At 34.0% G+C, this 15,964-nt stretch overlaps 2 protein-coding genes across 2 annotated transcripts; one reads left to right on the top strand and one right to left on the bottom strand.

Annotated features, from left to right (window-relative positions):
- The first annotated feature begins 215 nt into the window (after positions 1-215).
- On the top strand, positions 216-1,515 carry LOC132736507 (holotricin-3-like). The gene is made up of 3 exons (XM_060723643.1): positions 216-346; positions 499-748; positions 1,456-1,515. The coding sequence occupies exons 1-3, from the start codon at positions 216-218 to the stop codon at positions 1,513-1,515; spliced, it is 441 nt and encodes a 146-aa protein (XP_060579626.1).
- A 2,685-nt stretch (positions 1,516-4,200) lies between these two features.
- On the bottom strand, positions 4,201-15,796 carry LOC132736509 (coagulation factor IX-like). Its single transcript, XM_060723646.1, has 6 exons — positions 15,625-15,796; positions 10,533-10,642; positions 8,181-8,319; positions 7,053-7,345; positions 5,798-5,896; positions 4,201-4,617 (listed from the first exon to the last, which is right to left on the bottom strand). Exons 1-6 carry the CDS (start codon positions 15,764-15,766, stop codon positions 4,396-4,398), a joined length of 1,005 nt encoding a protein of 334 aa, XP_060579629.1. The 5' UTR covers positions 15,767-15,796; the 3' UTR covers positions 4,201-4,395.
- Between the last annotated feature and the right edge of the window lie 168 nt (positions 15,797-15,964).

Here is a 15,964-nt window from a genome sequence, read left to right as displayed (position 1 = left end):
CAAAGAAATGTTTGAACAAATTAAAAGGTTTCCTTTTTATAAATTTAATCGGTCTGTCTTGTCACATTACTTTTTTGTCTATATATTATGAATATCTGATACATATATATATATATATATATATATAATATAATATATATAATATATATATATATATATATATATACGCAATTTAAATATTTTATATATCAATGCGTATGGTGGTGGTGGTCCGCATGTTTGGCGGTGGTCCTCATGGCTGTGGAGGTCCACATGGTGGTGGTGGTCCACATGGTGGTGGCGGTCCGCATTGTGGTGGTGGACCACAATGGTGGTGGTGGTCCACATGTTGGTGGCGGTTCCACATGTTGGTGGTGGTCCCCATGGTGGTGGTGGTCCGCATGGTGGTGGTCCGCATGTTGGTGGCGGTCCACATGGTGGTGAAGATCCGCATGGTGGTGGTGGTCCGCATGTTGGTGGCGGTGCGCATGTTGGCGGTGGTCCTCATGGCGGTTGAAGTCCACATGGTGGTGGTGTTCCACATGGTGGTGGCAGTCCACATGGTGGTGGTGGTCCACAAGGTGGTGGTGGTCAGCATGATGGTGGTCCACATGTTGGTAGTGGTCCGCATGTTGGCGGTGGTCCACATGGCAGTGGTGATCCACATGGTGGGCATGGTGGTGGTCAGCATGGAGTTGGTGGTCCGCATGGTGGTGGTCTGCATGGTGAATGTGGTCATCATGGTGGTAATGGTCCGCATGGTGGGGTGGTAAGCATGGAGTTTGTGGTCCGCATGTTGGTGGTGATCTGCATTGTGGTGATGGTCAACATGTTAGTGGTCTGCATTGTGGAAGTGGTCAGCATGGTGGTGGTGGTACGCATGTTATTGGTCAGCATGGTGATAGTGGTCCACTTTGTGGTGGTGGTCCGCATGTTAGTGGTCCGCATTGTGGTGGTCTGCATGTTGGTGGTGGTGATCCGCATGGTGGTGGTGGTCCGCATGGTGGTGGTGGTCCGCATGGTGGTCCGCATAGTGGTGGTGGTCTGCATGGTGGTGGTGGTCCGCATAGTGGTGGTGGTAACAGTGTGTCCCTATATTTATTGAAATGTGCTTTCTCTAAGTTAGTAAGGTATGAGAAACATTTGAAGCATTACTTTAGGCCTTGGGGAAAATTCTCTAGATTGACCTACAAATGAACCTTAGAATGATGCAATTCCCAGCACAAACAGAAATATACAAAGCTCATTGACCTCAGATCTCTGTAAAGCAAACAGGTCATAACATTAAGACATTAAATCTTTTTTTATGCATAGCATGTACATACATGTAAACTTTTTTTCAAGAGGGAGAATTTACTTCAAAAAAAGAGGGAGATTTTTTAATTGACAGGAAATTTTGAAATGAAAAAGAAGGGAAATTTCTTTATTAACACCCCTTACTCTAAGAAAAATATTAATATTTTAAAAATTTGACAGGAGAAAGAAGGTGTCTCCCGCTCCAATTGGGAGAGTTCACATGTATCCATGTACACATAAATGGAAACATTCCAACATGAGTTATTTTCCTTTCATTATTAAACAATATTTTGAAGAAATGCCATGGCCCAGGGCATTTAAGCTATAGTTGCTCCAAATATCTAGCTATAGCGGCCCCTAAAAGAGGCCAATCAAATTAATATGAGCACACTTGATAAAAGACTAAATAAGAATGCTACAGACAAAGTTTGGTGATCATCCATCAATTAGTTATGTAGAATCAGACATTAAAAGGTATTTCTAATTTTAGCTATAGCTGCCCCTAAAAGGGACCAATCAAATTAATATGAGCACACTTGATAAAAAGACTACTTAAGAATGCTACAGACAAAGTTTAGTGATCATCCATCAATTAGTTTGCAGAAGCAGATGTCTAAATGTTTTTCTATTTTTAGCTATTGCGGCCCCTAAAAAGGGGCCAATCAAATTAATATGAGCAAACTTGATAAAAGACTATACAAGAATGCTACAGACCAAGTTTAGTGATCATCCATTAATTAGTTCTGTAGAAGAAGATGTTTAAAGGTTTTTTCTATTTTTAGCCCTAGAAACCCCTAAAAGGGGCCAATCAAATTAATATGAGCAAACTTGATAAAACACTACCCAACATTGCTACAGACAAAATTTGGTGATCATCCATCAATTAGTTCTGTAGAAATAGACATTTAAAGGTATTTCTATTTTTAGCTTAAGCGGCCCCTAAAAGGGGCCAATCAGATTAATATGAGCAAACTTGATCAAAGATTACCTAAGAATGCTACAGACAAAATTTGGTGATCATCCATCAATTAGTTCTGTAGAAATAGACATTTAAAGGTATTTCTATTTTTAGCTTAAGCGGCCCCTAAAAGGGGCCAATCCTACAGACAAAGTTTGGTGATCATCCATCCATTAGTTCTGTAGAAGAAGATGTTTAAAGGTTTTTCTATTTTTAGCCCTAGTGACCCCTAAAAGGGGCCAATAAAAATTATATGAGCACATTTTATAAAAGACTACCTAAGAATGCTACAGACAAAGTTTGGTGATCATCCATCAATTAGTTCTGTAGAAATAGACATTTAAAGGTATTTCTATTTTTAGCTTAAGCGGCCCCTAAAAGGGGCCAATCAAATTCATATGAGCACACTTGATAAAAGACTACCCATGAATGCTACAGACAAAGTTTGGTGATCAACCATCCATTAGTTCTGTAGAATAAGATGTTTAAAGGTTTTTCTATTTTTAGCCCTAGTGACCCCTAAAAGGGGCCAATCAAATTAATATGAGCAAACTTGATAAAAGATTACCTAAGAATGCTACAGACAAAGTTTGGTTATCATCCATCAATTAGTTCTGTAGAAGAAGATGTTTAAAGGTTTTTCTATTTTTAGCTCTGCTGACCCCTTAAAGGGGCCAATTGGAATGACATGAGCAAATCCAAGTGTGACATCACAAGGATGCTACAGACCAAATTTGAAGTAAATCTGCCTTGTAGTTTCAGAGAAGAAGACGATTGTTGACGCATGACGACGGACGACGGACGCCGGAGCATCCCCCTTTGATACTAATAGCTCACCCTGAGCCTTCGGCTCTGGTGAGCTAATAACGTTAAAGATTATGATCATAATTGACTTTGTCATGAAGATGTTCCTAGATCCATTTATCTTAAGAAGTATTTTAAATTAACACAATTTTATAGAAACGGTAATTATAGATTTTAATAAATAAAAAAAAATATTGTAGATATCTTCACGTATGAAATTTGTCGTTCGCCTTTAATTGCCTGACAACTACATTACATGTAATTTAGGTTTATGATAACAAAGCCATGCGAACTATGTAATATTATGATTAAACGTTTAAAACACATTCTTGTATTTGAAGCATATTTGAATAATATCGTATAAACTTTATTTCTTTAAAATTTAATAATGCACCAACTGTTTGAAGATAAGATGTTTGTAAATAATCATCCTTTTTCGTATGTCTATTTATTCTATCGTCAAGCCTCCTAGCTAACCCCATTAGTATCATTAGTTTGTGTATTACTCATAAATATAGAAAAAGTAATTATGTTTTCTGTTTAAGGCATAATGTAGATTTAGTAATATTTTTCTATATCTTGAACTTATAACCTCCTTTACATATTCAATTTTTCAAAAAAAAAAGTTTTGCCGTAAATTACATTATGTAAATACTATGTTAACTTTTCATGTTTTAACACATTATTGTAAGACTGTTAAGGGATGGACCTTCGACCCTTAAATAGTCATGCGACGGAGGCAATAAATGGGGTCACCTTCGGGGCCTGAAAAAAAAAAAAAAACAAAAAAAAAAACTGTTTGAAGATGAAGTATCCTTCAGATTTTCATGTTTTTTTAAGTTCTCCCTGTCCTTTCTCCCTGTAAGTTACACATATGAATAAACATCAATGACTTTTTTAAAGAACGATGTGTAAATTGACCTGTTTTAACAATATCAAGGAAAAGATTGACGGCTTGGACAAAAGGTTAGCGCACGGACTAGTACTCTGGATTGCTGACCTGCGGGTTCAAATCCTGTTAGGGGCAAGCTATTGTTTCCTTTAGCAAGAAATTTTAAATTTATTCCTAAGTACTGACTGGTTCCAGAGACGGATTCGAGAATAAGCTTATAGTATCCAATCGAACTAAAAATAAGTTTGTATCAACTAAAAAGCAATACTAGTAATGAAACATATTTTATTCATTTCATCCATAGTGAAACAGAAAATAACGTTTACACGTAGTTAAACATCTTAAGCAAAGCATGCACGTTAATTAGTAATATATTGCGCCTATTAATATAAAAATAGTAAATAGTCAATAGTAAATGAGTAATATTCTAGTTCATCCTATATCAGCATGTGTGCACTATTCAAGTTCAATTAAGATTGATAAAGTTTGGCACCTCCTCTTCGTTAAATTTTGTAACACTCTCTATCCAATCATAGAACATGCCAACGTTTGTGTAAACACCGTAGTGTTTATCCACATCACATCCCCTTCCCCAAGAAACGACTCCAGTAAGAACCCATCTTGCGCTCGTTGCCATAATTAAGCCGCCTCCATTGTCTCCTTCGCAACTGTCCCCAGTTCTAGCAATCTTTAGTTGGGAAGAAAAAACAAAAACAAAAAAAAAACTGGCAAATATAAATATTTAAAAGGGAGCCACATGCAGGCGAATGATTAAAAAATATTTTGATTTTTTTACTCAAATCGCGCATATAATGAGTTTTTTTTACAATTTCCAGCATATTAGTATTTTGAAATGTAATGTATTGTTGCTTGTTAAATTAAAATTAAAAGCAAACTGAATCACCAAATTATGTTTACGTACATTGCATTAAAAGAACAAGCCTCGGAGGTTACAAGAACAAACTTGGAATATAGTTTAAGTGTAAAACAAATATAAACATTTAAAATGGAGCCACATATAGGATAATGCTAAAAAAATAATATTGATTTTATTTACCCAACTCGCGCATACAATGATTTCTTTTAATAATTTCAAACATATTAGTATTTTGAAATGTAATGCATTGTTGCTTGTTAAATTAAATTTAAAAGCAAACAGAATCACCAAATTATGTTTATGTACCTTGCATTACAAGAACAAGCCTCGGAGGTTACAAGAACAAACTTAGAATATAGTTTAAGTGTACAACAAATGTAGGCCTTTGACATGATGGGTTTTGTTCCGTTCCAATGGCTCACTGCGATATTAAGCGTTAAGCCTTAAATCTTCTCACCTGACCCACCTTAGGATATCTCAAGAGGAGAAAATCTTTGCACCTAGAACTGCTTGGTGTGTTCATTTCGAGGACATAAATAGAATATCTGATTGAAAATTCAGTTAGAAGAAAAAACTGTTTTACCGGTGTCTCTTTTAAGAAGATGGTTAATTATGATAAATTAATGAATCTTTGCCAGGCAGCTAAACTTTAAACATTAAAAAATACATGAACGTTATTGTGCTTATTTTTTATACCTTTTGCAAAGAAATAGAAAATGTCGACAAATATTGGTTCATTTGCCAGATAATATCATTATTTTTATGTTTTCGTTTCATCCGAAATGTTAATGAGTGTTTTGAGAAATGAATATAATTAATGTTAAACATTTCTAGGCTATCAGATTAATACACTACGTGTCCTATACACACTTTACCCTGTTCCATCAATTGTCTTACAATTCTCATTATATTTCAAAGCAAAACAGAAGTACTCAACGTTAGAGTATGCTCGATGTAATGAAACCAATTCTTGCAAATATATAATACTTACATTACTCCCAGCACAAAACATTGTGTCAGTGAGTTTATGGCGTTCGTTGCCCATTGATTCAAGACATGTTATTCTGTCCACATACGGAATATATACATCCTATAATATGAAATAGGTAAATGTTATAAATGCATTAAACTAAAAAATATGAAAAACAAGAAAATTAAGAAAGGATGACTTTCAATGAATGCAACCCGAGCACAAAGCATTGTGTCTGTGAGTCTATGGCGTTCATTGCCCATTGATTCAAGACATGGTTCTCTGTTATAAAATGCCTTAAACTAAAAAATATGAACAACAAGACTTTAACTTAATAAAAATACTTTTGAAATTCAAATTAAAACATCAAAATATAAGTAATTCCATTCATCATTTAATATATTACTTTGTCATCGTTGATGTTTTTAAACAATTTAACATTTAAACATACAAATAAGAATTGTGTTTCTATGATAGTTATGGTTTTATGTTCGTTTGTATTTAATGACAGGAACGGTTTTTGTTTAGGTATGAACGTATTTGTTAATAGCACTGTGAAAGTTGGTTGCTGAGTTTCGGTACTGATCGATGTAATCCGATCTTAAACCTGTTCAGCAATAAATAAATAATATTTATTTTTCAATTGTTTTTGACAGGTGCAGTACATTAATATGCATTGCTGTCATTGATATATAGATTTTTTTTTCAATTCCTATACACAAACGCACATCAACGTTAACCTGAATATATCACGTTAGTCTTTTACATTAGAAAGACTGTACTTTCATATGATCCCTTAATGATCCTGTATGTTGTAATATAGAAGGTTGTTACCACACTTTTATACATGCATATATGCTTCTAAATCAAGTTTCAAACATGAAGAATAAGTAAAACATGTACTGCAAATATTTGTCTACATTATACGTAATCATTAAAAAATATGCATTCATTTCTTATTGAAAAAATTGACTTAGACTTTATAGAAAATAAATTTCTAATGACCTCACTTTAAAAACATGAAATGTAAATCGGTTATATTTTTACAAATAATGCTTTTTTTGAACTTACAATATTGATAAATCTTCATTTGAGCATTATATTTATGATATAAAATCATTAAAAATTGAGTAACAGGATCTTTAAATCTTGGAATATGTTTTTTTTCATAACTCATTCTGCGATCAAAAACGTCTTTATATTTAAAAAAAAGCAGCAAAGTAACACTCGTAAACCATGACAGCTTTACATCTGTAAACAACTGTTTAATAACTACCCTCAGTCTCTGGGGCATCGATCTGCCATTAGATCTTGTTGAACCGCAGCCAGCGACTTTCCCAATCACGCGACCGAAGGAGCTACTGTTTTCTAGAAACACCCTGTCATTGTATTCCGCCGGTTCAACACATATAGGACGTATATCATCGGTGTATTCAACCAGTCTATCCAATTCTATCAGTGCTATATCATTATCATAACCTCCTCTGTCTTCGTAATTTGGATGAACAGTAAAACTTCGTAAGGTTCTTCTGATCCCATCATTTTGAGTTCCTAGACAATCTGTGGTACCTTAATTAATATCAGAAAAAAGAAGAAATTTAGGTAATCTTATTTAAAAAATGAAGTAGCTTATTTGTGTTTTTCTTAATTAAAATTCAAACGCTCAAAATTATTGATGTAAACAGACGATAATGGTTCTTGAAAAGTAAAGGTTTGAAATGGGTTTCAAGTGCATAAACCTGAAACAAATTCATTATGGGATTTAAATATTTGTATCGTGTTATTGCCTCAAATGGTTGCTATATTATTATTATATGATTGCTGTAAACTACGCATTGCCGAAAGATTACATAAAAATACAAGAGGGTTATCACATTACAAGCTTGCTCTCCAATACATAATACTTACTAAACAAGCCATAATTTTTACAATGAAATGTACACCACTTAATAAATAAAATTAGTAATAAAAAATGAGAAACAACAGTATCCCTAAAAAACGCATTAAACGCTAATAAAAACGGTCAGTTCATGGACTATACTGGACAGTTGAAGTAACCGTCCATGTCCCTTAGCAAAGTTTTATGTAGAATGCAACATTTAAACATAGAACTGATGAAAGTTTGAATTTGGAAACATCCGCAGATGTGCTCCTACAGCGGTTATTATTGAGCCTTCAATGTGACACGTTTGTGTCATTCCATATTAAACGACCTATATGTCCCCAAGTTAATGAATGCTATGCCCCTAATACGAGAAAACAATGCGCCAGAACCTACTAAAATGTCCCTGGTGTCCAATTAGATTTTTGTTATTTATTGTATTGAATATTGCCCACAAAATTCAAATTTTATTTTTATACTTAAACATTTATTACATAATTTTTAACGAACTAATTATATTACCTAGTAAAAGTTCTACATTTTGCCTCAAAATCAACACCAAAGACCTTGCTGAATCCCTCAATGCAATGCAGCAGCAGTGACAACGAAACTCTGTGAAATCAATGTCCGCACCACAAAACACCTTTTTTCTGGACGCATCCTTGCAATTTAGAAATAAATTTAAGTTTTAAATTTAATTCTTTAGTTTTTGTAGTATTTTTAACTTTATTTTTAGTTTTAATTAATTCATGCAAATGGAGGGAATCCCCTAAAAGAAATGCCTTACCAATACAACGGTAATCCGCTTATGAACAAGCCTTTCAAAAAATGTACAAAAAGGACGACATTATGCTTTTTTCTGAAACGAACACGTATTATTTAGGATTTTACAATCCCTTTTTTTACATTATAGCGTTTTAATGAATTTTCTCTTACTTACCCCCCCCCCCAACACAAAAAGGAAGAAAAAAAACATGAAATCATGCCATGCAATGATTTTGCGTTGAAATTAATTTTGCGGTAAATTTTCAAATTTTTCGTTTTTATTTGCAACTGTCCTCAAAATGATGTCATCTCTTCAATCTCATACCTGAACCTTAACCTAAGAGTATTTTTATATTGCACAACTGCAGGTGTCAAGTGCTGTGTGGCAGCTGTTAAAAGTTGCCCCCTATTTCACTTCAGTGTTGTTATATTTTTCTGGTCCTTCGGGATAATTGATGCCGGGGCTATTGATTGTTGAGATTTGATTATCGCTAAAGCCGGTACTAGGGGGCGTGAGGGATGTTGCACGTATTAATTATCCCTCATGTACAATCTCAATCAAACCCAGTCTGCAATTCTCTTGTAATTTTGTTGTTATTAATGTTTCCGAGGGATCTTTTTGTTTCCAGATTTTTATTAAAAAAATAAAAATATTAAAATAATTTGTAAAAGCAAATGTCACCTGTCCTTACACGTCTTTTGAATAGAGTTTCCCACATAAGGATATTCTCACCCATGAAATTGTTATCTTTTCCAATGCAGTTTCATAACTTTGTTTTCATTTTGGACCCTTCGTACAAAGGATTTCAAAGTTCTGCAAGAAACTTTTAAAGGGCAAATAGTTAAAATGAGATAAAGAACAAATTTAAAATCGTACAATATCAATGTTTTTCTTCTTTGGTTTACATTTTGAGAGCATTGTTTTTTTAAACGAAGTCTGTTAATAACGTTTCAAGGCTATAGAATCATCATCTACAGAAAATAAACAATGCACTGCCATTTATATAATTTCTGGAGTGAATTACATGTACATATGTTTCTCTTATAAAAAAGCAATGAAAAGAGATGTTTATTTCTGCAGACATACACTAGAAAAATGATGATAACACTAATTATGTGTTTAATATTGGTTATGCAAATTTTTACTGTTAAAATTTACAATAAATGATTCGATATCTCCGTAAAATTAGCGAGACAGTCGGAACATCCGGAGCGACCGGAACACAGGTTTGTTTGTCTAGTCCGGCTGTTCCGGCTACTAATAATTAGCCAGAATAATAAAAACCACGGCTAATTAATATGTGCAACCCTTATAATGGGATGTGCCGAAGGCCTGACCGTATATATCGTATGTTAAGTTGCAGATTCGAACGGTCTTGTTCGATTAGCACCATAAAAATAAAGTTATCTATGTATACGCCAATATAAAATAAGCAAATCGAGTCTGAATTTGTCACTTTTTTGCATTAATTAAATCCCTGGTAACATTTTTAATAGTAAACGTAAAAACGGATATGGTAAGATTTCCAACATACTGTCAGTTGCTAAGCATGATTTTACAAAACACAAGCAGTTTTAATTTACACAGTGGAAAAGGTTTCGCTTCGTTTCTATTCTACGGCGTAATTTAAAAATAAGCTTTAAACACCACTGAAATATGATTGCATCATAAGTAAGCAATGGAAAAAGTCTTAACTCAGTAGAGTTTTTCTCGACTTATTTAAGAATGATAAAGATTCAAACTATCAATTACTTAATATTATGGAAATACAAAAGCAGAGTACGCTTACGCGGCAAAGATCCTCAAATATTTGACTGCGATTCTTCCTACAAAGGTCATACCAATAAAGAAATCATGAGCTGTTTTTTTATAAAACCTTTTTTTAATTAATAACCTTAATATAACTTTAAAAGTTTTGTTTATGTTTTTTCTCAGTAAGCCAATTGTGGAAACTCTGGTTTATTTCTGCTTGGATATTTATTATAAGTGAGCTACACAGATATAAAAAATAATACCTTAATTTATATGTGGCATTTTTTTCTCTTAAAAGATTATATATTTTACGTTTTACACTTTACACATTCTTAATAATATATCGTTGTACTTACTCCCGTAGATCTGAATGTAACATGCCATGGGTACATTTTTGGAGGTGCTTCAGATCCCTTTGAAATTCTTGAACTCAACATTGCCTCTTCATGAATGGATATTCCACAATCTGGTAAGAAAACAATTTGATGCTTTGAGTTTATAATGTTCATCCTTTCCAAAGGTACAGATATTTTCGGGATTGAGTTTTTAGCATCATTTACCATTTTAAACAAATTTGAAAGTAATATGGAATAGGATACTTAATACTTCACCGATTTCTCAAGCATAATTTACATCTAAGAAAAATATAATCACTTAAATAACATATTTTACAGTAAATCCTCCAGCAAAAGCGGAAATGTGATAAATTTAGAGTCGATCTCATCGCCGACAACAAAGCAACTCAACACTTTCGAAGAAGAACCTTGTTTAATCGTTAATATTGACCTTAATTCTTATTTTCTCTATTTTATCGCCACATCGAGCGTTGTTTGTGCCGTTTGGAGGCTGTAAGATGTCGCCCCGTACATTCAATCAGGAATGTTATATTTCCGATCCTTAAAGATCGTTAAGCACATAATTCTTGAGCTTGTGGTAATTTAGTTATTTCTATTCGGCTATTTTCTTGTGGGTGGTTCCAGTATTCCCCATGCTTGAATACTGTTGAATCACCCTAGGATATGTGGCTTGTTTTTTAATAATTTGTCTTTTGACGTCTTATCTATGATATGCAGGCTTCACAACCTCTGATCCTTTTTCCAAAATTCCATTTTTATTCAAGTTCCGCCCATTTTTTTCTCGTTTAGGCGCACAAAACCATTTTTTTACTTGGGGACCATATGCCGCTCTTTCATGGAATGGCACTTACGTGTGTTGACATTGAAGGTTCCATGATAACCGCCATATGAACACATCTGTGGATGCTTCAAAAATTCAAAATTTACCAGTTAATGTTAAATGTTGAATTCTGCTTAAGCCGGTGCTAGGGGAGCGTGGACGGTAGTTTGCACTTGGCAGTTTACCGTCAATGAACAGGCTCAATTAAACCGAGCTGCAACATTTTCAGTTTTGGCCGTGTTGGCTTTCTTTAGGGATTCTCTTATTCTCTCTTTTTTAATGGTGTTTTATAAAATACATTTTATTTGAAGTGTGAAATATTCAATGGTTTTTTTTCCAATATTTTTTTATGCAATTGCACTCAGTTTCCGAAAATCGAAATGAGTTTATATTTTAAAACGGAGCGACTGGGAAATTACAAACTCAGTTTGAACTTCTTAAGAAAATAGAAGTGTAGCATTTTGAAGCAAATAAGGCTTCCTCTATGATCCTCACAATAATGTCTTGTTTCTTGCTACATGCTAGAAACCACTTGCCCCTCACCGCTGTGGGTTCGAATCCCGACAGGGACTTTGGATTCTTTCATGTGAGGAAGCTATCCAGCTAGCTATCCAGCTAGCTTACGAAACGTCGGTGGTTCTACTCAGGTGCCCGTTCGTGTCTGAAATAATGCACGGAAACTGATATTTTTGCTGATGACACCACCCTTTATACCTCTGATGTATCCCTAAACAGAGTACATGTAGTTGAATCTCTTACTCATGATCTTTTAAAAAATGCCAACAAATGGTGTGATTTGAATTCGCATGGTCTATCAATGTTAACAAAACTAAGGTCATGTATATTTCCTCAAAAACACAAGCAAAGATTATATTCATGAACAGTAATCCTTGTGATTTATATAAACTAAAACAGAGCAAATTTTTATTGTAGCTGTCTGATGTTTTGAAGAAAACGAATAGAACCCATTATTGGTATGAGACGTGCCTATGCAATATATTCGTATTACAATTAATAACACGCTTCTTGTCTTGGCATTAAAGCCATATTGATAATGTTCTTAAAAAGTGTAACTCAATGTTACATTTATTATCACGTATAAAAATTATTCATAATCTATACCTGTACGTAAAATGTTTTACAATGCATATATTTTACCACATCTTGATTATTGTTGCATAATTTACGGTTAACTGTACGTCTTTTTCTAGAAGATAAACTCATTAAGTTCCAAAAGAGAGCTGCAAGACTAATCTAGACACAGATTATGACACTCCATCTGCCTGAACATTTTTTTGAACTCGCTGGATGACCTTTTCACAGAGGGTTGTTTTTCAAAAAGCCATTATGATGTTTAAAATAATGAATAAATCAGGCGCCTTCCTATTTATTGAATAAATTCATTTTTCGTCAGATGTTAATACTCGCATTTTGCGTTCATTCATCTGATTTTCAACTCTATACCCCTAGACCAAATACTGAACAATTTCGTAAGTCTTTTGTTTATTCTGAACTTGTATTGGGAACGCCTCCCTGATTATATTAAGTCTGCTACATCTGTTAACCATTTTAAAACCCTTATACGTGAGGTTATCACACATTGAAGTATACAAATTGATAATCTCCTGTATGTTTTTACATTTATGTATTTTAATAGTTTTGAATATGTTAAATTTATATTGTTCCTCTGTTGAGGCCTCATGGAAGATTGATATTTTTGTTTCAAATGAGTTCTCTCGTTAAATAAAGTCTTTATTATTATTAATATTATTATTATTATTATTATTATAATAAGGGGCACCTGAGGTCTTCCTCCCACCAGTAAAGCTGGAACGTCGCGATATATGATTATACTGTGACGATGTTGACGTAAACCCCCCCCCCCCCAAAAAAAAAAAAAAAAAAAACATGCTAGAAATATTTGTGTCCCTTTTTGTCTACGGTCAAGTAGAGATGACTCTATGACATCTCGATTCCTTGACAAATCGACCCCTAAGACATCTCGACCCATGACACTTAGACCCCTAAGACACTTAGACCACTTAAAGTGACTGGACATTTTGACCCCTTATTCACTATGTCGTTGCCACGAGTTACTAAGTCGTGGCCGCGAGATAACTAAGTCGTTGCAACTAGATACTATGTCGTGGCCACGAGTTACTAAGTCGTGGCCACGAGATAGCTAAGTCGTGGCCACGAGATGTCGTGGCCACGAGTTATTAAGTCGTTGGAACGAGATAGCTAAGTCACGGCCACTAGATAATTAACCAATCAGAATACACTATATATATTATATATTTTTTTAATTAATAACTTACTTTTACTGGCAACATTTATCTTTGAAAATAGTGAAGATATTCATTTTGAACTTGTCTTTAGGATCATATTAGAAAGTCACCTTCCAAGGCCCATCAGACATAAATTTTGACTATAGCTCTTTGTTGGGACAATTTTGTGATCGAATTGGTTAGTTTGTACGTACTACGGCCTGTTAACCTTGTTTAAACAGGAGAAGGAATAAGTCCTGGTTTATTCTATTTTGAAAGGGCATTGCCCATGGACAGTAGATAGTCTATAAAGTAAAATCCTTGTCTGATGATTAATGTAGAAAGGATAAGCTATAATTTATATAACCCAGAAAGATAATTGCACCTGATCAGTAGATGACATCTAATAATTTCGAGGTCATTGGGTCAAAAATCAGGGTCACAGTGACGTTAAATGTAAAATTATTAACCAGTCAATAAGTTGTATAAATGGCACTTTTACAGGCTAGTGAAAAAGGGGTATCCTTCTACTATAGCACAAGTCTTGTTAATTAGGGAAAATCATATTAATGGTGAAATCTAATTGGTTATTTATCTCGTGACCACGACTAAGCTATCTCGTGGCCACGACTTAGTAACTCGTGGCCACGACTTTGTACCTCGTGGCCACGGCATATTATCTCGTGACCACGGCTTAGCTATCTCGTGGCCACGACTTAGTAACTCGTGGCCACGACATAGTATCTCCTGGCCACGAGATAAAAAAACACACACATATGTCACCTTTGTGCCACCGTAATAAGAAGAAGATGAAAATACGTTATTTATTATTTTTAGTCTATTCTACAAATCATAATAAACAAAGGAGCATTGTTGTAGTTAAATATAATTCTCGAAAAACGTTTAGTCGAAAACATGAACAAATCACAACAAATTAATTATTGATCGATATGTATTGATCGATATGTATTGATCGACACTGGTACTGTGGTTTCTTTTTCATAGTGTTAAACGAGATAACCGCAACACCATCGAACTACAGCAAGGTAATTCAAAATATAACATCAATTTAGTAGATATGTATTAATATTCATCGCCAATATAACAGACATGTGTTTCAAAGGGAAAATATTAACTAAATCTTTACACAATTATAGAAATTGTAGATATTATGAATAATCACGCAATGTACATTCGCGCTTATTATTATCATCCCTTTACTAATATTAATTAAGTCTCAGCTTTGAAAAAAAAATATACAATGTATATTATTATTGTTATGTAACATGAACTATTAAATTAATTAAAACAACGTCATTTATTGTTTTTTTTTTCCTTTTTCAAAATTTTGTCGGATCTTGTAAGGAAAACAATTAAAATATTTGCTATCTACCTTAACTTATCTCTCGAAATATCATACTGGCCTCTCAAAGTACAACAATTAATATAGGGGTCGAAATATCTTACCCACTAGGGTCGAAAAGTCATGTAAAAAGAGTTTAAAGAGTAAAGGTGTCTAGAAGTCATCTTAGTATCCTAAGAGGTCGAGAAGTCAAGGGATCTAAGTGTCTTACTTGCGTAGAGAAAAATAGAATCGCTAAAGAAAATTTCAAAACTGCAATGCTGAAATACTCGGTTTCATTGAGCCTGTTTATAGCATTTTTCAATTTTGCCCCCCCCCCCCAATCTTCCTCAAGTTTTTTTCTCTGTACCCTTTAACCTTTGTAGGCCTATCTTTAACCTTGTCGGTTTCCTATGATTACCTATTCTGAATTCTATTTAAAATTACTACCCTGTGCCCTGTCATATTTTTGTTAGGTATCCTGCTGGGCGTCAAGTCGGTATTTCTGTGTTGCTGGTTCGTATTTTTCATATTTAGCATACATTGTAACAAGAAAATCAACACATGTAAATAAATAATGTTCTGAAACAAAAACCTTAGCGGATAAAACAATATGAATCTAAGTTTTACAAAACCTTATAAATTGAAAGTAAAAACACGTACATGAACGGAAAGACTTTACGTCTACCACCTGAAGTTTGCCTTCCTTATAACTATAGCAACCGTTTTCGTCTTCGGCCTCGCACTGGTAAACTCCCGCGTCTTTCATTCCAACGTTTGATATACGTAAGTAGTTATTAGCCATTTTCTGTCAAAGATAAAATATTTGTTTTGACCAATACAATAATGAACAATTTGTATTGTGGATAAATTATATCAAACTGTTTTGGGTGGAAATAAAAAGTAAAACATAGGGCATCAAGACATATACCACGCAGTTGCTCTTGTTGTTACACAATGAACACAAGTGACTTTTCTCGTGTTGATGTCGTTGAAGGTTAAA

The sequence above is a fragment of the Ruditapes philippinarum genome, unplaced genomic scaffold, assembly GCF_026571515.1.
Source record: "Ruditapes philippinarum isolate M1 unplaced genomic scaffold, ASM2657151v2 ctg16870_1_1_1_1, whole genome shotgun sequence".
Taxonomy (NCBI): domain Eukaryota; kingdom Metazoa; phylum Mollusca; class Bivalvia; order Venerida; family Veneridae; genus Ruditapes; species Ruditapes philippinarum.
This window is presented reverse-complemented; position numbering and strand designations above follow the sequence as displayed.

Bases quoted from the DNA above. Each gene is read 5' to 3' on its own strand.
- LOC132736507 (XM_060723643.1), top strand. From the start codon at position 216: ATGTTTGGCGGTGGTCCTCATGGCTGTGGAGGTCCACATGGTGGTGGT. The intron at 347-498 runs GTTGGTGGTGGT...TGGCGGTTGAAG, and splicing joins TGTTGGTGGCGGTTCCACAT to TCCACATGGTGGTGGTGTTC. The intron at 749-1,455 runs GTAAGCATGGAG...AAAATTTGACAG, and splicing joins ATGGTCCGCATGGTGGGGTG to GAGAAAGAAGGTGTCTCCCG.
- LOC132736509 (XM_060723646.1), bottom strand. From the start codon at position 15,766: ATGGCTAATAACTACTTACGTATATCAAACGTTGGAATGAAAGACGCG. The intron at 7,346-8,180 runs GTAATATAATTA...ATATTAATTAAG, and splicing joins AAATGTAGAACTTTTACTAG to GTACCACAGATTGTCTAGGA. The intron at 4,618-5,797 runs GTAAGTATTATA...TCCCAACTAAAG, and splicing joins TGTTTTGTGCTGGGAGTAAT to ATTGCTAGAACTGGGGACAG.